Here is a 25494-nt window from a genome sequence, read left to right as displayed (position 1 = left end):
CGCCTAAGGGCCAGACATCCACGGCGATTTAACAAGCCAACGCCGGGGTGCCTCCTCTGCGACCAGGATCATCTGTTCGCCAACTGTCCCTTCCGCAGTTATGAGGAGGAGCCAGAGCGTCCACAGCCCAAGCGGGAGGAGCCTGAGCGTCCACAGCCCAAGCGGGAGGAGCCCGAGCGTCCACAGCCCAAGCGGGAGGAGACCGAACGTCCTACGCCTGAGTGGGAGGAGCCCGAACGTCCTACGCCTGAGTGGGAGGAGCCTGAACGTCCTACGTCTGAGTGGGGGGAGCCCGAACATCCTAAGCCCAAGAGGGGGGAGTCGGTGCGTCCACAGCCCAAAAGGGAGGAGTCGGTGCGTCCACAGCCCAAAAGGGAGGAGTCGGTGCGTCCACAGCCTGAAGAGAGGGAAGTCGGGGCTTCCACAGCCCTAGGACCCAAGCTGCCAGCAGAGGGAGAATACCTGCTGGTTCCACCTCCACCAGCAGAAGAACAATGCCTGCTGTCCCCATCTACACCAGCAGAGGAACAAGGCCTGCTGTCCCAGTGTCCACCAGCAGAGGAAGCATTCCTGTTGGTTCACCTGCTGCCGCCGTCCCAAGAGCCAGAAGGGGAGGAGTTACAGGCTCAACCCCCTGAATTTTTCTGGGGGGGAGAAGGGCAGGATGCTGGTGTCCCCCAGCAGCCACTATTTATGCTGCTGAAGGGAGCATGGCACACACCAGCCCAGCCGCCACAGCAGAGGGAGCCAGCACCGCAACAGCCTCCCTTTAGTGGCCAGCTTCCGCCCCATCGCCACTGCCTCCACCACAGTCCCCTGCAAGTGAGGCAGAGCCGCACCAGTCCCCTGCAAGTGAGGCAGAGCCGCACCAGTCCCCTGCAAGTGAGGCAGAGCCGCACCAGTCCCCTGCAAGAGAGGCAGAGCCGCACCAGTCCCCTGCAAGAGAGGCAGAGCCACACCAGTCCACTGCAACGTCAGGAGACTACACGCTGCTCCCACCTCCATCGTCAGGAGACTACACGCTGCTCCCACCTCCATCGCCAGGAGACTACACGCTGCTCCCACCTCCACCGCTTCCTCCACTAGTCATTGGTACACGGGATATAAACGGGTCTGTGTTTCACGTGGTATTTAAATTGTATAATTGTCTGTCCGTTTTGTTTGTCTCTTTATTTTGGCTACCAGTGCTGTGCCCTGTGTTTTTGTATGTTTACAACCTTTTTATTTTCTGTTCTGTTTATTAAATGCTGAGCGAAACCATTCGCTCAGCTCCACCAAACCACACCTCTCTGTTGTTTATTTCCTGGCTCTGGTCTGATGCCACCCACTCCGGCCGTCTCTGTGACAAAGACTTACAGCATTGTTGGAGGAGAATGTAAGGAAACCCCCTCCTTGTTCTACAGGCCATTTGATAAGTAGAGAGGCTCCCTTGCAATGCAGCAGTTTCACATAACCACACAATGACTTCCTCTACCATCATTAGACAACAGTATAGTGGATTAATAACAAGGTACATTATAGTATATTATTATAAACTTAACACAAAAACATAACACAACACCTTTTATATTCTATAATTCAATGGATATCATAATGTCTAGAAGTCTTGTTGTTCAATAGAAGGAGAAATAAACTTGTACCATTTTCCCATTTAATTAAATCAAATACTGCTCCAGGTTTTAATCTTCTTATCACTACAGCAAAGTTATGAACAAGCAATAATACTTGTCAGTTTTAAATAATATGTTTTCTCATTATAGCAAATACTTAAAACATATTATTAATCTTATGAAATAACTATTATGAACTATAAACAGTGTCAATTAGCACTGAACCTGTTTCACTATAAGATAATCTTTCAATTAATTTACCTCAGTTTAACAGGTGCTATAATATTACTTTATTTCTTTGGTGAATCCCTCTTAAGATTTAAATCCAAATACAGGCCAGTATAACTACATTCAACTGCATTTTTATAATGATTGAACTAGACTTGACCTTTTTCTCTGTTCATACAAAACTCAGCCGAGACAGGCTTTCTTCTCAAGACCTCTGGCTTGTTAGTTAATCTTTTGGTCATAAAGAGTCTCTTTTCTTATCTTGTGTTTTTAGAACATAAATTTGTAGATTAACGTTCACTTTTAGCCGGAATGGTACTTTTTATCAAGCGTCATGCTTTCTGAAGATAAGATATACAAGCGGTAAATCGTTACTTATATATATATATTTTAAAAATTCTCAGATTGCTAAATGTTTAATTAGAACCATATGTAGACTGATCTATTTCATGGAGCAAGAGAGCCATCTACTGGTGGTACAAGGATACTCTCTCTTTATCCTTCCTAATACTTCTAACACTTCATTTTTATATATCAAAGTACATTCCATATTTGAAATTGCCTAGTCCATGTCCAGCATATCCACACGTTCCCAGCAGGATTCAACTTCTGTGCCGGGTTCAGCTCTGGTTGGTTCCGCGAACACGATCACAGGTCTCTTTATCCAAAGTTTAGCATCACAGGTGTGAGACACCATCTTCCTCACTTCGTACCTACAAGATACTTGGACACGTTTAGCTGGGACACCTACACATTCCAATTTACCTAGATGTGCCCATTTCACTAAGTGACCTCCTTCACAATTCATGCATTCAATCCTCTTAATATCTTTTGTGTCTACATTTAAATGAGAGAAAGAAATTCCTGTAGAATCATTGCATTCAAACAAGATTCTACAGTGTTTAGCCCAATGACTGCAGGCCGGACAAAGTTTGGGCCAGTTACTGATGACTTGCTTTGGCACATATTACATGCACACATAACAAGAGGATTATGTTTTAATTTATGTGTCAGGGTTAATTCTGCACCCTGTACAATAGTTCTGGATCTGTACACATTGTTGCTATACATTTTCTTTTACTCGCACAGAGTCACTTTGCGAGGTACGCCCTCCATCCAGAATACAGAGGGAGGCCAAAACTCACTGTTATTCATATTTTCTGGTACCCAATTACTGTTCTGCCTCACATCATCAGTTGGCAGACACAATACAACTGAATTTGAATCAATTGATGAACCATGAGCCTTAGCTACTGAGATCCTCCATGCAAAAGGTGTCAATGTTTTACTGACCAGCCTAGCTGATTCAGCGTCACTTGCGACAGTTTGCAATTCTCCAGTCTGTCGGTACAACCCCTGTGTCAAGAGACTGTTGCATGATTTTGGTTAGCGGTTTGTAAGTAACTTCTTTCATTTCTTTGAGTACTATTGGGAGGATCTCATCCAGCCTAGGGGATTTGTTTATTTTAAGAGCTCCTAGTCCCTTTAACACTTCTGCCTCTGTTATGCTAAAGTTATTTAAGACTGGATAGCAACAGGTCGACATGTGGGGCATGTTGTCCGTATCCTCCTTTGTAAAAACTTGTGAAAAGTAATCATTTAATATATTTGCTATTTTTTTTCTTCGTCTATGATTTTGCCATTTGTATCTCTTAGATATTTAACCTCCTCTTTGAATGTTCTCTTGCTGTTATAGTATTGGAAAAACATTCTGGAATTGGTTTTAGCTCCCTTAGCAATGTTCATTTCTATCTCTCTCTTGGCTTTTCTTAACTTCCCATTTGACTTGCGTTTGCAGTTCCAAGTACTCTTTCTGTGTACTTTGTTTTTGGTCCCTTTTAAGCACTCTGTAAAGTGCCTTGTTTCGCTGAATATTTTTGTTAATTGATCTATTAAACCATTTTGGCTATTTGTCTACTTTTGGGATGTAATTGTTTTGCACCTCTAGTGCTACATTTTTAAAAAAACAGCCAACCTTTTTCTGTGGATGTTTTCTCTATTTTACACCAATCTACTTCTGTTAGTCTCTGTTTTATACCTTCATAGTTTGCTTTTCTAAAATTGTAAACCTTAGCTTTAGTCATTACTTTTTGGGGTTTAAAAATCACTTCAAATGAGACCATGTTGTGGTCTGAGTTTGCCAATGGTTCTCTGACCTCTGTTTTAGTTATTCTGTCTTCATTATTTGAAAAGACTAAATCAAGGCATGCCTCCCCTCTAGTCGGTGCCTTGACAAATTGCGTTAGGAAGCAGTCATTTGTCATTTCCACCATTTCAATTTCATCCGGCGTGCACCCCAGTGGGTTTTCCCATTTTATATGGGGGAAGTTGAAATCCCCAATTAGTATGGCTTCTCCTTTGCTACATGCATTTCTAATGTCATTGTATAACAGATTATTTTGCTCGGCATCTGAATTTGTCGGTCTATACCATGCTCCTATTATTATGCCTGTAGAAGGGTGGTGGGCAATTCACTGACACACACGGGAGACAGAAGGTTTAATTGAAAACACCGCACTGGTGCCCAGTTTTATTATTTTCTGTATTTTCTTTTAGCCCGCAGAGGGCGCTGTTGTCTGTGGCCTGAATACCGGCAACGGTAAACAGGACCACAGTAATACCAATACTGTGGTACAAAAGACGAAATGAAAAGGAAAAATAAAACATAGTAATAAAACTACAAAATAAAGGTGCTTACGCAGTGCCCCCACTGCCACTAAGACGGTCAGCTTGGGATCTCCGTCCTACGCTGTTATGTACTATACACTGGGGTGGCCAAGGTTCCCCTATCACTACACACGTCCCCTTGGGTACATAACAAGAGATTTTAATAAAATGGTTTATTTTTTTCTGGCTGTTTTCCTCAGCTGTGCTTGTCTGTTTTGGTTGTCCCCCTCCAACCACTGGCCGTCTCAGCCAGCGTCTCTGTGTGTTTTCCAATTACCACCACCCCCCGGATGCACCTCCGCCTCTTCTGTCCTGCCTGTCTTTCCTATACAGTGTATACCCACTAATATTATATTCGTCTCCATCACTCTCTGACAACCAAGTTTCTGTAACACCTATCACATCGTAGTTACTTGTTAGTGCAGTAGCTTCAAGTTGTTTCTGAGACTTCAAGCATGTAGATAAATACATTTAATGACTGTCTTACCTGAGTTATTTCCCTTGTTTTTATGTGGTCTCCCTTCTGTTTTTTTTGTTTTCACTAATCAATCAAGTATATCCAAACATTTTAATAAATCAATTATGTAAAAAATTAATCAATTTGATTAATAACTTGATTTAGTTCATATTGAAACATATACATAGCTTTAAATGAGTCACAAAAACGTATTAATCATAGGCATCAATTTTATTTTTTAATTTGTGTTATTAAGTACAAAAGTTAGTATGAAACGTATCTATAAAAAAACACATGTCTGCATCTCAAAACTTAGCCCATAGTACAAATGCATTCGGTACAACTCATAAGTGGAAACAGCATGTATTCATGAATGCGGTAGCTTAATACAAGAATCCCCACAATAAGTTTGTTTCAGTTATTCAGCATATCCATATTTAACATTGGTATAGGTACCTAATTTGATCTATTTTTTTATCACCAAAGTAAAATTCACCCAAATATAAAATAAGTAATCTCTTAGCTGAACTAGCTCCATTATTGATTCGTCAGAAGAGTCAGCCAGGTGATTAGACAGCAGGCACCATAGCTTTCCACATCTCTCCCGCTTTGTGTAACGCTGCCAGGTGTAAATGCCACACAAAATTTACAAAATCCACCCAGCTGTGCAGCACTGTAAGCCAGCAATGGATATTGCAGCAGCCATTTGTGCTGAAAAGTGTGTTTCTCTTTTCTGTGGTCTACAGTGCCAGGCACGGGAAAAGGTACGGTGGTATCCGGCAGTCTTTCAATATAATCATTCGATCACTGTTGCTTAATTGATGACCACAAAAGAAACCAACATCATTTTTTTCACACGCTGTTGCTTCGTTGCATTTATTTACACTTGGCCCTTCACTTAATTCTGACATTTCTTTTGATGGAGATCACGACGATCCTAGTGGCACAGATGAAAAAAATCTGTGATTTTCTTCATTTTTGTCTTTGGCTTAAGTATTGTAGCAAAAGGATTATGATGAAGAAAGAATAAATCAGTAGCCGCCAGGCTGCTGTATTTTCTGTCCTGCAGAAGCTGACACGACAGGACACAGAGGAGATAAAACAAAAAGGAGGCATACAGTAAAAACACATTCAACAAAATACAAGGTTAAATGCAAACAGGTCTCACACACTTGATTCGATTCTCTGTTCTCTCACTGGGTGTCACAGGCTTTCCAAACTCGCACCCTTAACACAGTTTTCCATCACTATTTATATCCCAACCCTGCAAACTATCCCTACACATTACCACTGCATTTTATACGCGGGGGTCAATCACAGCTCCCTGTCCAAAACCTGCCTCCGCCTCCTGTCAGGTGTACCCCAAGTCTCGTGTATCCCTTTTCTCGCGCCCGGGGGAAGGTCACCGCTGGTGCAAGCTTGCAGCAGTCCTGGAGTTGCATGCTCAGCTTCACTGCAACAGGGTCCCGCAAACAACATTCCGGGGGTAAATGAGCACAAGTCCTGGCACCCCGCACAGTTCTGTAGCGCTACAGTATGCAAATATTCCTTCCAGAAGTGACACATGTGTAGCCATAGTCAAGCACCTTACTGCATTTTGTAAGCTGTGTACATTCATGGTTTTCATTCGCTGTTGGAAGCATTGTTTGCCACACTGCTTCCATAGAATATCTTTGTATAAATGCGACTGTACAATCATGAATTTGTATCGTTGCGCCACTGGTGTTGTACATGGCCTGCCATTCTCTTGATGTTTTTCACCATACAAAGTCAGTACAAATTTAAATGCCACAGCAAGGGAATGCCCCAGTCCTCATAACAACCCAAATTCAGACAATGAGACAATGAAGCAAGAGAAGCAGAGTTTTGTACTAACCTTGTGTAAGATGTACACTTTCTTGTTTTAAACAGAGCATACATAGCTGGCAAACATTTTTTGTTAGTTTTTTTGTCAATACTGTCAACAGGAATAAATCACTCACAACAGCACATTTTACCAATATGTTCTATGTGCACCTAAACAGAATTATTATTCTTGAATAGCTGTGGGATAAATCAAGGCATGCAAAATACATCTTGTATCTGCCTGTTCTTGTGTTGAAAACAGGTTCTGTACAAGAGATTGCAAAGCAGGTGGTACTGGAGCGGAGCGTATCCTCAAGTGCCTTTCCCGAGGAGCCCAAGCACGACTCAGACAAGACATAAGAGCCACCCAGAATCTGAATCTCTGAGTTGTGTCACTTGAAAGCCTTTGCAGTTTAAGGATTCAACTTGATGTTAATGGCCTGAAGCCACTTAAACACAACGCTTTGTCCAGCTAAAAACAATCCTTGCATTGCTAGCCCGTTCAACAGACCTGTCTCTAAATTAACACTTGTGAGATGAGCTTGTGAGATGCATTCAAGTGTGCAATCCTGACATCTTTATACTTGTTGAGCTGAAGCATGCAATGCATGCATACTGGAGCACGTAGGTCTTCTTCATATCCAGGAGGAATAAGCACACCGAATACTGAGTGCCCATGTGACTTTAAACTGGTGTCTTCATCGCTCTGTCACAGTTATTAGTGTGAATTAAATTAGAGTTTATTTACCTATGCTTTAAAATAGTTTTCTTACCTATTAACTTTTTAAAATTAGGACTGCCTTCTTTTTATTGTGATGAAAATATATTTTTCTTTAAATGATTGAAATTAATTTGACAAATGCTCAATTTCTCCAAAGAATGCAAAAAATGAATAAACACTTTTTTGAAACATTTGAGTTCCTTATAAAAGCTTCCCTTAGTAAAAGCATGGCAAAGTATAATAAAACACAGTGAAAGCACAGTACAACACAGGTACGCATTGTAAAGCCCAGAGAGGTATGATAAATCCCATTCATAAATATAGCAAATCCTGGTACTATTGTAAATGCATAGTAGGAAAACCATGGGAAACTGCAGAATTACTGTGCAAATTTACCGTGGTAAACTTTTACTAAGAGAAGTTACAAGGGAAAGGGATCTTTTTAGACTGCTGCACTCTAACTGGTAAATTCTCATGTATAAATGTATAGTGTGATATCAATTGCTATCCGTATTAACTAATCTGATGAAAATGTAAGTTTAAAAAACATCTGAAATGTAAACTTGGGTTGAATATACAAAAACTTGTACATGACCCAGAATTAAACTGAGGTTACTTTATTACACATTAAAAAGCACAGGAGAACTTTTGACTATTTTATTACATTAAAATGATTCATACAAACAATGCATACACACTAGCTTATATTGCTTCTGACATCATTTTTGGAATAATTCTAATTATACAACTCTGTAATAAAATTTGATTTTAAATGCTACATTTACGAAAATATAAATCTCTAACCAGGGAAGTAACTCCCAACAATATAAAGAACACCATAAAAACATTCAGTAGCAGTATATAGTATATCGATTGCAAACATATTCAAAGTCATTCAAGTTAGATAACATACCATATACTGTATATTGGCTTTTAGATTAAAACATTCAAATGCACTTGTTAACTTTAAAACTAGCATTCAAAAATAGACTGGACACAAGAGTTTTAGAACCAAAATGAAAATTGTTAAAACAGCATGTTGTCCTTACACAACTACATAAATAACAAAGATATGTGTGGCATCCATATCTATAACAAAAAAAGATACTATGGTGTATACACCAACCATACTCGATGAAAAATATTCAAACTAAAAATATATAATTGATGACCTTTGGCAAATATAAAGTAAAAAAAAAAAAAAAAAAAACCTTAAATGATATGCTCAATATTATTTTACTGCTACAGGAAATCAGTGGTTAGTCTCAGATAATTGATTGAATACAGACCTAAATGCCCACTGCATACGTGAACCAAAAAGTGTTAATATAAAGGCAGCCCTTTAGTCTTATTTGTAAAGACAATTTCTATAAAAATATCAAAGTATTATAATATGCTTTTAAATGTATAAATTAATATTAAAACATTTAAAAATCTGACAAGTGAATGAGGGGTCAAACTTTTTTTTCATTTAATTTACTTGAAAGCATTAAAAATATACATTTTTGAAATAATTTATTTTGTAAACAATAATATTGGTCAGTGTTCATTGTATTTCATTGGAATCACGTTCATGCTGCATCAGCAACCCCATCATGTATGAAATTCAAGCAATTAGCTGAAACTAACTCTACCAGAATCATCATTTTTATTTCTGAATCATGCTATTCAAAAGATATATGTGTTCTTAAACTATATGTATTACCATTTTTTCTTCTTAAGCCATGAGCCTGAAGAAAGGCAAGGGGTTAGTTATGTGCTGGGTAACTGCAAGGGTATTGCCCTCTAAGTGAGACAAAGGCAATGTATTAAGCTGTAACAGTATATATTATATCTTAAATAATAAATACCCTTGAATAAACACCACCAGACTGGACATTATATACAGAACCATACTACACCATAAAGGAGAAAGTACTTTATAGGTTAAAAGGTGAAGACAGTAATTCAATTTTTTTAAGTATAAAGTACATTGTTCTGAATGTTGTATCAACATCTGGTCCCACAAAAATTGACTCAAGTTAAGCCACTGTATAACCAATAAATGTCAGCTTTTGACAACTTACTTGATGTGTCTTATGTGCACTATACAACCAAATGTTTAAGAATTTAAAAATACATCTTAAACAACAGATTCTACATACATCTTTGTGTTTATTGTAGTTGCTTAACTACAGGTAGCAGACAAAAAATTGAAACACCTGGGTAAATGAGGGACACCAAGTATATTGAAAGCAAGGGCTTCCACACAGGTGTGGCTCATGCATTAATTAAGCAAATAACATCCCAGCATGCTTAGGGTCATGTATAGAAATGCTGGACAGGCCTTGTTGCCTATAATTATGGCTAGCATGACTGCAAGAGGAGACCTCAGTGACTTTGAAAGAGGGGTGATTGTTGGGGAGCGTTTGGCAGGAGCTTCAGTGACCAAGACAGCTCAACTTGCTGATGTTTCACGAGCAACGGTGTCTAAGGTGATGTCGGCATGGAACTCCGAGGGAAAGACATCATCTGCAAAGGGCAACAGAGGGAGGAAGCGCATACTCCAGGATCATGATACCCGTGCATTAATTCGAAGTGCAAGGAAAAACAGGCGAGCAACTGCAGATCAATTGACTGCAAATTTCAACCTGGGGCGCGAGCCGCCAGTTTCATCAAAAACGGTCTGCCGAGAACTCCACAGAGCTGGATACTATAGTGGCCCAATGCCCTATTAAGTGACTTATTACATTGGTGTTTCCATTTTTTCTCCACTAACTGTATATACTTAAGATGCACACAAAACCACAAAATGAACAGTACATCATTAAGAATCTGTATCATAAGATTCATGTTTAGTTCTTAAACATTTGGTTACTGCTTTTTAAAACTATATAAGTATTCAAGCAATTAATGCATCTACATATGAAAGCAACATATTGTAATGTTGATACATGATGTATATGTTTTATTGGCTGATGCAAATTCAAAAACGTTATGGTGAATGAAAAGATCATGGACTGTTTTAATTGGGATAATTTCAGTGAATGATCTTTTGTTATAATGGGTTTGAGTTAGAACAATTACACTTTTAGAAAAATAGTAATTACATAATCATAAATGGCTGGAATGTTAACTGTTCATTTATAATACCTTTTTAGAATGATTATACCACTGCCATCCGCAGAAAAAGCACGTCATGGGATTCTGTTATAATGAGGTGGATTAACCCAAACTATATACACTGGTATCAAACAGCCATTAAAGAGTATAGCGGGGTTCTGAAAAAATATAGCGTTATACATCCCCACGTGTTGCTACAACTGTTTAAATAACGTACCTGTACATTTTCTTTTCATTGTTAACATCCTGACAACTTTTTACACTTATAACTTTAAAGTCTGTTTCTTGTCAAAATATCTGCTCTGGTGCACTATAATTTTCTCCAGATTTTCTCCCAGTTTGGAATGCCCAATCGCTTTTCTCCTCACCGCAGCAATACCCCACTTTAATTATATAATAAAGCTGGCTATTGATAAAATTATGGGCCCTGTTCACAAGGCTTTAATTAATTATGTTTTGTATACAGTCTGACATTCAGGAAACTGTTCAATTTGATGATTATCAATCTTAAAATCTTAAAATAGGGCCCCATGTGTCTTACTGTAAGAATCTTTATTTCTGCAAAATTTTGAACTAGTCCACCTTTGAACACTGTGGTTGTTTACCTGCTGCTCTACATAAATATTTGTTTTTGAAACAGTAGTCAGATCACTTTGATTAACACTATTTCAAAATTAGTACCTGCACTGTACTTTTCTCAGTTGTATTACATTTGTAAACTTAATTCTCTGATGGAAAGCCCTGGCTTCTGCAGTCAATAGCAGAGCATACCCGGTCATAGCAATAGTTCTGTTTTTTTGTTGGCGTTGTTTCTGCCTCACCTGAGTCTGATACATTATTTACGGGGCTGTCTCTTGAAAAAACCTCAGTGGATTCCCTCCAAACACAATCGACTATTGTCTTAAAAGGAAAACTTCCACACTTGGGTCTCACTTTTTGGGATGCATTGTTGACAATTTGACGGCTATTTGAAGTAGCGATCTTGATCTTTAAGGCTGCATCAACTCGATCCACAACTGTGTAGGTCCCAAGGCTTCCATCCTCAAATCCCACTATGATATTCAAATGTCTCTGAGACAGGCCAAGGAAGGTTGGAGTTTTGTAAAGTGAACAAGAACCAATGCTCTTGCCATCAGCCAGTCTCATTACAATCAGGCTGGAGGCTGCACCACTGTCATCATCATCATCTCCATTCCGAAAGCAAATGTACACGAGGTAACGACCATCCCGAGACAACCTCTGGCGCCAGACAACACCAGAGGCATGAACAATTCTGAGCTTCCCACTGTGTAAATCCAGAACATTTATATTCTCATCCCCTCGGGACACAATTCCCAGCTTTCCATTGGGGGAAATTTGAAAGTCTTCCAGAGTTTTCAGAAAATTGGTAGGAAGTTGCACTCGCCTGCAGATAGACTCTTCTGCCACACTCCAGATGTAAACAGTTTCTGTGGATGTAATAAAAACTACATAATCAGGGCAATCAGGTATAAGTTTAACATTGACAATGGAGGTGCCATCATCGCAGCAGAACTTCTTAGTTACACTTCCTGACCACAAGCTCACTGCTAACAGTTTGTTCTTTGTCATGCCAATCAGGAATGTATTTGCAGTTGTGATGAATGCATTCTGTAATGCTACAAGTATGTTGCATACTTTGTGACCTGTAGCTAATCTCCACACTCTAGATGCATTTTGCTCACAAAGCGAGACAACAAACTGATCATTGTGGGTAATCAAAAGCTGGGATATTTTCTGTCCATTAATACGGAAAATGTTTTCACCGGTAGCAGTGTGCCAAACATACTGGCTACATTTGTCATCTGATGTGACCATCAGATCACCTGATGACGTCAGGACACAGTTTTCCACAATCCCCTCATGCTTGAACACAGTCTCAATGAAACCTGTGTTAAAGTTCCACTTATGAACTGCTTCAGACCTATCAAGTGTATAGATCAGTTCACCTCTACCAGGTAACAACAGGTTGTGGATCGGCTTTCCAGTTTTGTCTATGTTTGACATGGCTGTAATGATATCTATGTCCCAAATTGAAACTACGCCACTGGTGGTAAGGGACAACAGCAAGTTGTGATGATTAGATTTAACTAACTTGACAATGGATCCTGATATTTCTTCTAAGCTTGCCATACACTGGCCACTGTCTCTCCGCCACACAAAAATGGCTGAGGTATTTTCCATGGAAGCAACGATACACTCTGCAGTTTTCGTCAGGACTGCAGAAACAAAACGCTCATTCCGTTTTGCCTTAAACTTCTCTGCCATTTTCCACAAGTCAGTGTCTAAAACCTCTATGCTTCTTGCCTTGCATATGAGAATTGCCCTTTGATCTTCAGACAGCTCAATACTAACGACTTCATTGTCTTCTCCTCTGCAGTCAAAGTCCTCAATTATCTGGGGGTTTGTAACTTCTTCGGTGTTCCAAACTGAGAGATTTCCTTCATTATCAATCATCACCATTTCCTGAAGTGTGTCGAGAATAAGAATGGATTTCACAAATCCTCCAGAAAATTCAGATGTCACTGTGGAAAGCTTTTCACCACTTCCTAAATGAAATATAGTTGTGGTATTGAGGTATTGCCCACAAAATGCATATACTCCGTCCGGAGAACACTGAACACAAGTGACTTCATACCAACAGTGAAATTGGTATAAGGGCCATCCAAAGAGCAGGTCTATCACATTGACATCTTTGCTCGCTTCCAGCCATGCAAGAGCATGATTGCTAGATAATGTGAAACCATTTATAAATGCGACCCCTCCACCAACTCCACAGTGTTTTGAACCTTTTATTTCAACTTCAGACAAAAGACAGGACTTATGGTTATCATATACAAGCAGTGTGTTTTTAGTTGTAGCCACAACAAGGTATTTTTCATCAGAAGTAAGTTTTATCCCAAGGACAACAGAGTGAGCTGTGTCAATCTGCCTTAGAAGCTGATGAGTCTCAACATCCCAGGTGCTGATAGATCCATTTTCCAAAGCAGCAATGACAATACCAGGGCTGAAGGTTGGGAGAACCTCAACAATCTGCATGTAACTTAAACACAGAGGAAGACGCTCTGGACTGTAGGTGACATCCATGGATGAATGCAAAGGTACAATAGAACAATATTTGGGACCATCTTTGTCACACTCTAGCAGGAGGTGTCTAAGCTTTGGCAATGAGGTAACGACAGGCAAAAGTCTCTGTTGCAACTCGGCAGAAAGGGAACTTGGGTTCTTCATCACTTTTAACTTTATACTGCGAAGAGTGCTTGCAAGAAACTTGAGCTCCTTCTCTTGTGAATAATTATAAGCAACATCGATGTCTGAGAGTGCTCTGTTAAATTGACCTATTTTGATCATTGTGTAGAGCCAGCTGAAATTCATGATGACCCCAAACATCAGGTCATCCGTCCGCCCACTCCTTGTCAGGTGATGTAAGAGCTCTGTCATTTTTCGGTGATTGACAAAGAAGATGTCGGGTTCTAGTGAGTTACACTGAAACACCCATGGCTGCTCTGGTGTCTGTCTATCAAAGGAAGACTCCTCCACACTTGGTTTTTCACAGTGGTTGAGGTTCATTTGATTCTTGTCGAGGGAACCAAAGTGATTACTTTCACAGTGGAATATTTTCTTTCTTCCTCCAGACCAAACACCTAGAAAATACTCAGCCAGGAGACTGTGCATTTGATGTACATCCTCTTCATTGCTGAGGTAAAGTTTCTGGGCAATCAGCTGAAGATGCCTGTTGGCCCACACAAGCAAAGTCACATTTCTCACTTGTCTTTCCACAAGGTAACCATTCAACTCTTCCTTCAGTTTTGCAATGAGAATGTATGAGATTCGTAATGGGTTTTGCAGGTTGGTGCTCACTATGATTTCACTGAGAACACTATTGTCAAGGGAAAGTATGTCTTCCAACTCCATTTCACTTAGACCGGTTTTGGCCATTGTGATGTAACCAAGTGCTCTTACAACAAACCTGGAACCAAGTTTGTTCTCAAGAGACCAAAATAGCTGCTCTATGCTTTCATGTACAGTTACACAAAGAGATGAATCGTCAACATCTTTGTGCGATCTCCAATGCATGACCTCTCTGAAGATCAAATTTACAAACATAGGCAAAGTGCACTTTGCCAGCGCTTCATTTACATAGATTTGCTGCCCTGAGGTGACTTTACGTTTCACTTTTAACAGTTGGTGTTTCAGTATCTGGCTGCACATTTTTCTGTCACGCTGCATCAGCTCGACATAATTGTCTTCGTCATGAATAAGGCACCTCATTTTCTGTAGAATCCCATGTTTGTTTGGTAGTGTTGAGACAACAATCCTTACAGACCGTGGAAGGTTGATGGGAAGCCACCACAGTTTGCGTGCTTCATCGCTGTCTGAAAGCTGTTCTACAGCATCCAATATAATTACCAAGGGTCTATGGAATGAAGACTCATTCATCAGGTTTACAAGCAGCTCCTTGAGATCGTGAATCTTGTGTGGATTACTATGTACAAGGCATCTGTAGTTGATTGCTATTTGTTTGCAGATGTTTTGTAGTACACTTCTAAGCTCTGAACCAACTTCAGTGGATCCCAAAAATCTTACAATTACTACTGGATCAGTGTCTTGTCCCATTTCTTGCTGAAGCCATGCATAAGCCTGAAATAAGAAATATTTAAATAAAGTGTTTAAAAAAATTCCAGATTGATATATGATGTAAGTTCTTACATTTGGGACACAGCTTTTAAATACATTCTACTGTATGTAGTTAAAAACAATCATTAAATATATACCGCTACCAATATTTTAAAGTTCAGATCCAGACAATTAAAATGAAGCAAAAGCAAGAAGGATCAGGCAGTTCAGAAAACTGTCATATAAAAAGTATTCAGGGCAAATGTGTGTATTGAACCACACCATTGTGGACAGCAACTGTATATGGGTGCTTGCATTTTTGCAGCTTAATAGTTTAATAGTGTAATACACGTTGTAGCAATTGAATTATGAGAAGAAGCAAGGGTACATGAACAAAATGAGTTGAAGCACAACTTATTGGTTGATGTTGTAGAATTTTTCTTATAATCTTCCATAAAGGAGGCAGTTTCATACTATCAATTTGTTCAGGTTTTGACAATTTAAGTTCAGAAAGTCTCCTGTTTGAATTAAATAATTATAAGATGTTTCTCAAGCTCACACACATCTAATGTACTTGCTATGTTACTTCTCATTAACCAAAAAACAGGAACAGCAAAGTGTTGTACAGTCACTCCAAAAAATGTTTCTTTCCTGTGTATTCTGGCACTTCCATAGCCAAAAGTGAACAAGAGGATGAGGAAAATGAAAAAAGTCCTACACCTAGCAAATAACCAACTGATGATGTGAAAGTGAAGATGCAAAAGTGTGGGATGTAAATCTATGTCATTAAAATGAGGACATCATCTTCTAGATGGCCCAGAATGGAAATGCATCTGAATGAGAAAGTTGCAATGACTGCTATATAACTTGGCTTGATGCCAATGTTGTAAAGATGTGTCATAATTACTTGGCCCTGATGAAAAAGTAATGCCAGGCAACAGGACCCCCATGCAAGGTGTATTAGGATGATGTCATAAGAATAAACCCTGTAGGGTCTCAGATGCATTGTCAAGAAACATGAATGACTCATCAAAAGGAAGCTAGTGATACATTAAAAGTCTGAATGATAGGAGTATTAAAGTAAGGTTAGGATCCAAGTGAATTTCTAAATGAACAACAAGATAATTCAAGATTTACAAGGACAACCAATTTATATTATTACTTTCTGCTTTAAAGTAAAAATACACAAGTGAGAGCTCAAGTTTGAAGATATATATATATATATATATATATATATATATATATATATATATATATATATATATATATATATATATATTAGGACTGTCAATTAATCGATTAACTCATTAATTTCCTTGGAGATATTTTTTTTTACGCATGTTAATCTCCCTTGCCTCTATTTTGACCCTCTTAGCATACCATAATTCTTTCCCTGCGGCACCATTTTAATAATATACTTGAGCGCATGCAACGCAATGAGTGCAGTCTTCGTTTGCATAGAAAGTTAGCTGCATTAAAGAGCAAAGTACTAAAAGTATAATACCATAATAGTATTTACAATTAAGGAGAATATAACTGTTACTCAATGAATGCTTTGTTTTATTTTGAAAATTTTAATTAATAAGAGAATACCTTTTCTTAAAAACAGTAATGAAAAACATCAGTAAAGGATACCCTTTTAAAGGAAACAAAATATACAGTATAATATGAAATGCATTGAGGTGAGTAATAAACTGACTCCATTGTGATTTAGCAGTTGGTTCAGACAATTTAACAACAAATGCTAGAGTTTTTCTGTATAATTCTGTGTAAATAAATATAAAACTATAAAGAACGGGCAACACTATTAATCCAGAAATAGGACAACATGTTTTAATGCTTGGTTGTTTTTTTGGATGACAATAATAATAATAATAATAATAATAATAATAATAATAATAATAATACAATACAAATTTCACTTACAAATAAGCTACAAATAGACAGACCCAAACAAATACGTTTTCAAACAATATTTAAAAGATTAAATTGTACTAGCATTCCGGATATGAATCGGGAGCAAGTTTCAAAGACAAGGGGCATTATAACTAGGCTCCGACAGAGTTCAAACGAATTTTAGGGACTGTAAGAAGATTAGCATTTCCGATCTCAGGGAATGACCAGGGACATATGAAGATAAGAAAATCCAAGACCATGTCAGGCCTTATAGGTAATAAGAAGAAAAAATGAATGCAGTAACTGTATTAATTAAATATGTAATTAAAACCAAGATTAACTATGATTAATTATTTTAATCACTTGACAGCCCTAATATATATGTATATATATATATATATATATATATATATATATATATATATATATATATATATATATATATATATATATATATAATTTCACCTGAATTTCAAAACCAATTCCTATGATAAAGGTATGGCTACTCAGTTCAAAAGTTGGTTGATAAATAATATCAACATTGACAATTGCTTAACATTTTTGGTTGAGATTTTTAACTAATAAATGGTAAGAATACATCTATATTTTTAACACTTTCTTAAGCAATACTGTATTAGTGAAAGACACTTTACCTGTTTTGCCACCTCTGCGAGAAGCAAAGTTTTCCCTGTGCAAGGTCCTCCATATACTATTAGGGGGTTCATGCGTCCTGCCTTGCTGGGCAAAATATACTTGTGTATTATATTCAAAGCTTCACATCTGTGCTCGTAGAAAGAGGCATACGTTTTACACAGAGATAAGTGTTGCAGTACTTCATCATAGAGTGGATCTGTTTCAGTGTCAAAGTTTTGCTGGACTGCGGCCTGGATTATGTCAACCATATCTTCATAAAACTGTTTACAAAGGCCTTCCACATAATGGTTTTCCACCTCTTGAGAATAGCCGAGTTTCATGTCACAATGTGTAACGGACGTGTAGACTCTAAAGTTGGAAGATGCAACAACAGTAGGAATAAATTCATCCCTGAGTTTAATGAGTCTCTCATGGGCTTCTTGGTTTCTCACAACTTTATCATTCTCCACTATTGTATCCATATATCGGCCCATCTCTGGGAGTTTTGCATGCCTGTCAAAGTTTGCGATTTTCCGAATGTAGCACACACAATTTTTTAGAAATGCAGGCATTTGCTTTCCCAAAGCAAAGTCCAATTCATCTTCAATTGCTGTAAAAAAAAAAACAATAATTGAGATTTCTTAAAAATATGATCACGCTTTGCTCTTTATAGCAGCTTCACATTTGTATAGCTGGTGTAATTTCATAAAAAATGTACATGCTTGCTAGAACAAAACTTTTGGGAGCATAACAATATTGTACCAGCCAAGTTATCCTATTACCTTATGAATAGTGGGTTGAAAATGATGAAGCATTTAGTCTCAGCTCACCGCTACCACCCCCGCGCTGACTCGGGAGCGGCGAAGACGAACACACACTGTCCTCCGCACACTGTCCTCCGAGTGCTTCTTTTCACTCTGCAGGCCTGCCATGCAGCCAACCCAGAGCTACAGTGTCAGAGGACAACGCAGCTCTGGGCAGTTTACAGGCAGGCCAGCAGGTGCCCGGCCAGTCTACAGGGGTCCCTTGTGCATGGTGTTTTTTTTTTTGTGCTCCTGTTCTTAAACAACCTGCTGTCACCATGTCTAAGCCTGTCTATACTAATGGGAAATGACACAAGGTTGTGTTATACTTAGTTTGCAATAAATGTAAAGCTTTGTCTGTCAGTAATAGCTTGGTAGAATGGTGTAGTATACTATATTATATATAGGGCTTCTGATTTTCAGTTTTAACTGATAAAACCCAATAAAACATCCCTGAAAACATCCCTGGTACAAAAAAAAATGAAATCGGAAAGCACCGGAAAAAATGTGGAAATGGTTAATCAATTCACGTTGACTTTACCCTTTTCCCATTAAAAAATAAAACCTACTAAAAAAATAATAATAAATACATTTCCCAGTGCTGCTGGGCAATGTCCCGCCTTCCTGACTTGCATCTATCAGTGATTCGTTTTCAGTACTTTAAACCCACCCCAACTACTGAAGGACAGCACATTCCTACATTTCTATTGGAGACTCCGCTTGCAAGATTTAAAACTTGGTGGCGGGATTTCAAGCTGTATTACAGTTAAGATATGGTGGATTTAAAACAGAATTGTGGCGAAATGTACAAAAATGCCTACACACAAAAACCCCAGAAGAATGTACCCGTGACAATAGGGATTTAGTTGTGGAAGACAGCAATGGAAGGAAGGTACAACTTAAGTGTGCAAGTACTGTCGAGTTACTACTATACATATTTTGACAAAAAAAAACAAAACACTCAAGCATTTTGAAAAGTAACCAAAAACACTAATTTCATACAATATATCAAAAACAAAAGCCCCGAAAAAAAAAAAGATTTACATAAAACTCAAAAATAGCTAAAAACAAGCACCGAAAAATACAATTAATAAAACCAGAAAAACAGAAGCCCTAATTATATAGTATACGGTTAAGGGGTATTGTTTACTGATGTCTATACAAACTAAAAACTTGTTGTACAGTAAAACAACTTTCTTTTGTAACTAATCAGCAACCCTGTAAACATGGTTGTAGCATTAATTAATTAATTAATTAATTAATTAATTAATTAATGAGCTGTCACTTACAAAAGTTAATTTCTTAACAAGACCACAAGTGGTCCATACAAAATAGGGTTTAAAAATCATCACTCATCTGCAAACTATGCCACATAAAGGATTTCTAGGAAGCGCTGACAAATACTTCTTGTGATCATATACAATATAAAACAGCAAATGGCCAAAACCCATGCTTAAAGTAGCAGGGTTCTGAAAAATATAATGTTTTAAGTCCCCACGTGTTGCTACAACTGTTTAAATAATGTATATGTAAGAAAAATGACGTTATTTAAACAGTTGTAGTAACATGTGGGGACGTGTAACACTATACTTTTCGGAACCTCAGGATTCTGATGACTTCAGAGACCATGACAATGATATGATCAGAATCCCTTGAATATATTCACACGCCATCTTCTGTACTCCTCTCTAGTCCATACATGAAAGTAGTACATATAAGCATAATTACAATAACTGTTTTAGTACAGTAGGTTCAGAAATAAATATGCTCCTGTTCCTAGAGAACATTTTACATTTTGGAGTTTAAAAAGCCTTATTAATTCCAGCTTATTGTTTACTTTGGTTTAGAGACTTACTATATACATTGTAGCCTTTTCTATTAATAAAGCTTCCATGCAGAAATAAAGACTATAATACCAGAGCAGAAGAATCTCTTTGCTTGGTTGTAATTCATGGTTCCCTTTCCCTGTAGTAAAGAAACTGCTGTTTTAAAAATCTTTTTGATTTCCTCAGATATGTTCTGCCACATCTTGTCCTTCTGTGAATTATTGGTGGAGTCCATCTGAAAATTAAAAGGCATTACAGATTACTTTCTACATTCCATGAAAAATCTGTGAATTTAATCACAAAGTGACAAGTGGTCTTTTTTTAAACTACATTTCATCACAAAACAAAACTGTCTTGCTGTGCGGGCAAAAAAAGAGAACCAAACAACAAATATATAGCAGGTATGTTAGATTTTTCTCATTCAACACCTGTCTTAAAGGGCAGAAGTGCCTGCTGGTTCCTCATATCATCCAACTGTAGTTATTACATTTATTGAATCATGTTCTAGTTGTTGTGTATAGGGGAATATCGGCACGAGCAGTCGTGAGCACATGTTTATGCAGTGATATTACCCAGACACTGACACTTTTTTTGCTTGCCACTCCTGTATTCTAACTTCCATTCAAACATTGCTGCATTATGCAAGCGGATTTGTACTGTATTTTAGTTTATTCTTTATTTGGGATCTCACATCTGGAATAGCACAGGCATAGCATTGCTAGGCACCCTTCCAATATGTGTGTTAACATTATAGGTCATGAATATTCATTGACCTGGCAACGCTCTTCTTGCTCTCCAGGAGAATCACAGAGGCAGCAGAAATTACATTTTGAAGTGCTTGTGTGCTCATTGGCCCATTCCTCTAAGATACAGTCACCCGAGTCAAAACTCAAGATGCATTCGATGGCATGATGCCCACCCCATTCCTCCCCTTGTAGTTTAAAGTGATCTATTCCTGAGTCAATGGTTAAAGGGCTTGCTTGGGGACCAGTTGCAAAGGCAAAACGTGTACTAAATGAAGTAGTAGTTTGGTATGCTGTTGGTGTGAACTTTGTTTGAAATATTGAGCCCTTTAAAAACATTGTAATGATTTTTTTCTTTGTCAATTCCAATATGTTCTAGTATCTCCCTCGGGCAGAAAAGCATGTCATTTCCTGTAACTTAGGCCATGTAGTGTCATGGATTAGCGTCTAGATCAGAAGATAAAGGATTCAGTTACCTACGTGGTACTGATTTCACTAATTCATTTTTAATATGTATTTGTTTACTCTTTTAACATGATCACCATCTTTAATGTATCAGTTAATTTTAACAGTAGGCCTACTATGTGTTAGGTTGTTCAAAGTCAGTCAAATTGTGATGCTTAATCACTTCCTGATGCTTAATCACTTACTGTGCTCTATGTCACATGATCAATTGCAGCTAGACCATCTAGAGAGATCTAGCTGATGTCACATGATCAACTGCAACTAGACCATCTAGAGAGATCTAGCTGATGTCACATGATCAACTGCAGCTAGACCATCTAGAGAGATCTAGCTGATGTCACATGATCAACTGCAGCTAGACCATCTAGAGAGATCTAGCTGCAAAACAAGAAAAAGGGGGACCTATCATAATGTTAGGCAACACAAGCAGATAACTGAAAATATTGTGGGAAATGAAATATAAAACAAAAAGCTTTCTGCTATAAGAATACTTACTGCATTATGATAATTTTTCAGCATTTCAGATTTGGATTTGAGGTAGTATGCTGGTGGGACAGCATTCTCATCTCTACAGTACCATTCCTCCAAAATCCTTGTGTCTAACTTAGCTTCTACTGCAGCATCCAGAATCATTTCAAACTCAGATGATTCAACCTCACCAGGAATTTGGATGCTGCCATATTTTTCCCCTACAAGTGCCTGTGTTGAAGAAAGAAAAAGTCTGTTTAGCGTTCATGGTCTATTGCGAGTTTTTACATAAACATGTAACTATTAAAGTACATGCTAGCGGCACTGAGCAGACTTTTACAGTGTAAAAAGCTATTGCAACGCACACAGCATTCATAGCGTGCTCCCTGGTGTCTGTGGTACAACAACTATAGATGAACGCAGTGGTTTTGAAAAACTAAATGTAGCTTTTTATTCATTGTTACATTCATTGACTATTGGCAATTAATCCAATAACTGTCAAGAAATGTTTCATGAATATCAAATGTTTTTTAATTATCATAGTTCTGGGTTTTTCATGTTAACATATTCTTCCAAAATATAAACATTTAATTATTCTTTCAATTTGTATAATTCCATATTACAGTAACACATATCTCTAAACAGCACAATAAAGCTGGTACCTCAGGAGAGAAAACCTCTTCTGTACAGTAGAATTTAAGTTACTTAATCCAGACATAATTTATGAATGGGTTTCCTTTACATGTTATCCTTTTGATACAGTCACTTCAAGCACTGTGTGTTCACAGTTTATGTTGCATAACATAACTTTTTTTATTCTAAAATATAAAAACAGATGGCAATACTATGATAGCATGACAGTTGTTCTATGTGAATGACAGTCTAGGGGCTAGATGTCTCAGCAGGCAGTGTTTTTGTGCCATCTGGATGTATGGGTTCAAATCTGGCTCAGGTTACATGTGAAATGAGTATGGTGGACTCAGCTTAGATCCCAGTCGTCTGCCTGCATCATCGCTGACTAGCCAGAGGCATTGTCCCTCATCTTTTATGAGCATTAAATAAACAGCTTAAAAACAATAGGCCAGTTTTTCTCACAACCCCGCCCCCCAAATATATTGAGAATTAAAAATAATATATGTATATACTTTCATAACACAACCCTGCTAAATATTCACAGCAATTGATTTAACAGGCATTTCAAAATCAAAATAAACAACTAAGTCACAACCCCCAGTTTGAGAACGACATGCACTAGGCCGTGTCATTGTGTGGCATGTGTTGATTTGCATCAAGTACTAAATCGTGCAGAATGATGCATGCAAATTCTTTATCTGTCACAAGCTATCCCATGTGATTGCTGCATTTTTTCTATGTTTCCTGTGGCAAAATCTCATTGTGTACATTGTCTTGCATTCTGTTCAGACATGTCAAGCAATGCCAGCCAGTAACATACCATGATCACAACACCGCCTGGTGTTCTCTCTGCCTCGCTTCTCCCACGCAACTCCACTACTCCGCTCACTCCACTGGCTCCCGATCACCGCTCGCATCCAGTTCAAGACTCTTGTACTAGCCTACAGATGCGTTGACCAGACTGCACCCAGCTACCTCCAGACCCTCATCTCTCCCTACATCCCCACTCGACCTCTCCGCTCCGCCTGCACTAGAAGACTGGCTCTACCTCCGCTACGCTCCCCTGCCTCCAGAGCCCACTCCTTCTCCACCCTCACTCCGCAGTGGTGGAATGACCTTCCTACAGATGTCAGGACTGCCCAGTCCCTGACCACATTCCGGCGCCTCCTTAAGACTCACCTCTTCAGACAGCACCTGTAGAACTCCTCTGTTTTTCCCCTGGGACACTTATCACCCTTCCTTAAATGTGCTTTACTTGCTCTTATCTGCCCCCTATTTTACTGCATTTAATCCTGTACTTCAGAGTACTGTAATCTGCCAAGTGTTTAATCTGTAGTATTTTGTATTTAATCATATCCTGATGTAACTATCACTGACACTGTTATCTGCTGTATTATTGAATTGTATTTTGTCACACTTGTACTTGCTTGAACCAAAGTCATTGTATTTATCTTGCTCTTAATTGTATTATTACTTGTACTGTGATACTTGAAATGTATTTGCTTACGACTGTAAATCGCCCTGGATAAGGGCGTCTGCTAAGAAATAAATAATAATAATAATCATATGACTGCATGGAAAAAATGCCATTAAACTTTGAACTCTTACATTTGGAATTCAAACCAAAAAAAAAGTCAAACAGGAAAACATTCCATCGAATGCCATGGTAATTACTATAGAAAGTTCATTAATGTTTCTGCTTCATTATTATTATTGTATGTACTGTGTAAGCTGTTGTTCTTGAAAACTAATATGGGTTCACAAACATGGGTTCATAATGAGATACACCATTTCAGATACACAAACTGACTATTTCTTAATTTGCCTTCTTTAGTCTCATTTCTTCCCAGTCATACATTTTCTCATTTTCTATGCATGTTATATTGCAATATGAAATTATATGAGCTCACCATCAAAAGTTTTCCTAAATGTAATTATGAGCATAAAAGCAAATGATGATATGTGACCACTCTTCCCAAAGACAAAACAATAAATGATGCTGTGAGATCAAACACACCACTGTCAAGCTGCAAGTTTGATAACATGCACGTCTGTGATCAGTAAGCTTCCTCTCTTTGCTGTCACACGAGTATACATCCACATTTACAGCTCCAGCCTCAACTAAATTGTAACTCTGGATGTACACCGTTGCACAGCACTGAGACAGCTTTGCTCAGGGTCAACAATTTACTTCTTAACATATACAAAGAGACATCATCTGCTGGTCTTATTGTACATCACAGGCCAGGAATGACATGTCTTGCTCTATTCGCATTACTTGTATGTGTTGCAAATCATCCATGCGGGCCTTACAAAGAATACACAAGACAACACTTCAAATAACACGAGGTCCTGTGCCATATATAAAAATATAATGACAATGTTTGGCTTGCCTTTTTAATTTCATCTCTTTCAGGTGAGCTGTTTTCATTGTCATTTATGTTACAGAATGTACACCTTTGTGCACGAGACAACACTCTTATAAGACTAACAAGTGTTTAGAAGTTATATAAATTGAACTGACGTTAGTAATGTTGCAATTCATAATAAGTTGTAATGAACAAAAAGGTCACTGTGTCTAACAGCAATGTTACCCGAAATCCTGTTTGTGCTTTTGTTTAGAGATGAAATGTTTTCAGTGAGCTTGCTTTAATAGGTTTTATGTTTTGTAATATTTTATAAGAAAGAATGCATGTTATTATTTAAATACAAACATTCTTCTTTTTCAGTTTATTATGTTGGAATATTAAATTTCTCAACAC

The 25494-nt window shown here is 38.1% G+C and overlaps 1 protein-coding gene across 2 annotated transcripts in view; it reads right to left on the bottom strand.

Moving 5' to 3' along the window:
* Positions 1–5210: 5210 nt before the first annotated feature.
* Positions 5211–25494, bottom strand: part of LOC117421563 (NACHT and WD repeat domain-containing protein 2-like) — a 44236-nt gene continuing 23952 nt past the window's right edge. The window contains exons 5-8 of one of the 2 annotated variants that reach the window (XM_034036101.3): positions 22127–22330; positions 20514–20658; positions 17815–18404; positions 5211–15289 (exon numbers count right to left, since the gene is read on the bottom strand). In XM_034036101.3, the coding sequence (XP_033891992.2) occupies positions 11351–15289; positions 17815–18404; positions 20514–20658; positions 22127–22330 (4878 nt within the window). In that variant the 3' untranslated portion in view covers positions 5211–11350. Of the gene's footprint in view, positions 15290–17814; positions 18405–18576; positions 20659–22126; positions 22331–25494 lie in introns of those variants that run through there. The other variant, XM_059032476.1, reaches the window with a different exon arrangement.

The sequence above is a fragment of the Acipenser ruthenus genome, chromosome 1, assembly GCF_902713425.1.
Source record: "Acipenser ruthenus chromosome 1, fAciRut3.2 maternal haplotype, whole genome shotgun sequence".
Classification (NCBI taxonomy): domain Eukaryota; kingdom Metazoa; phylum Chordata; class Actinopteri; order Acipenseriformes; family Acipenseridae; genus Acipenser; species Acipenser ruthenus.
Note: the sequence above shows the minus strand (reverse complement) of the source record. Positions and strands in the feature narration are given on the sequence as shown.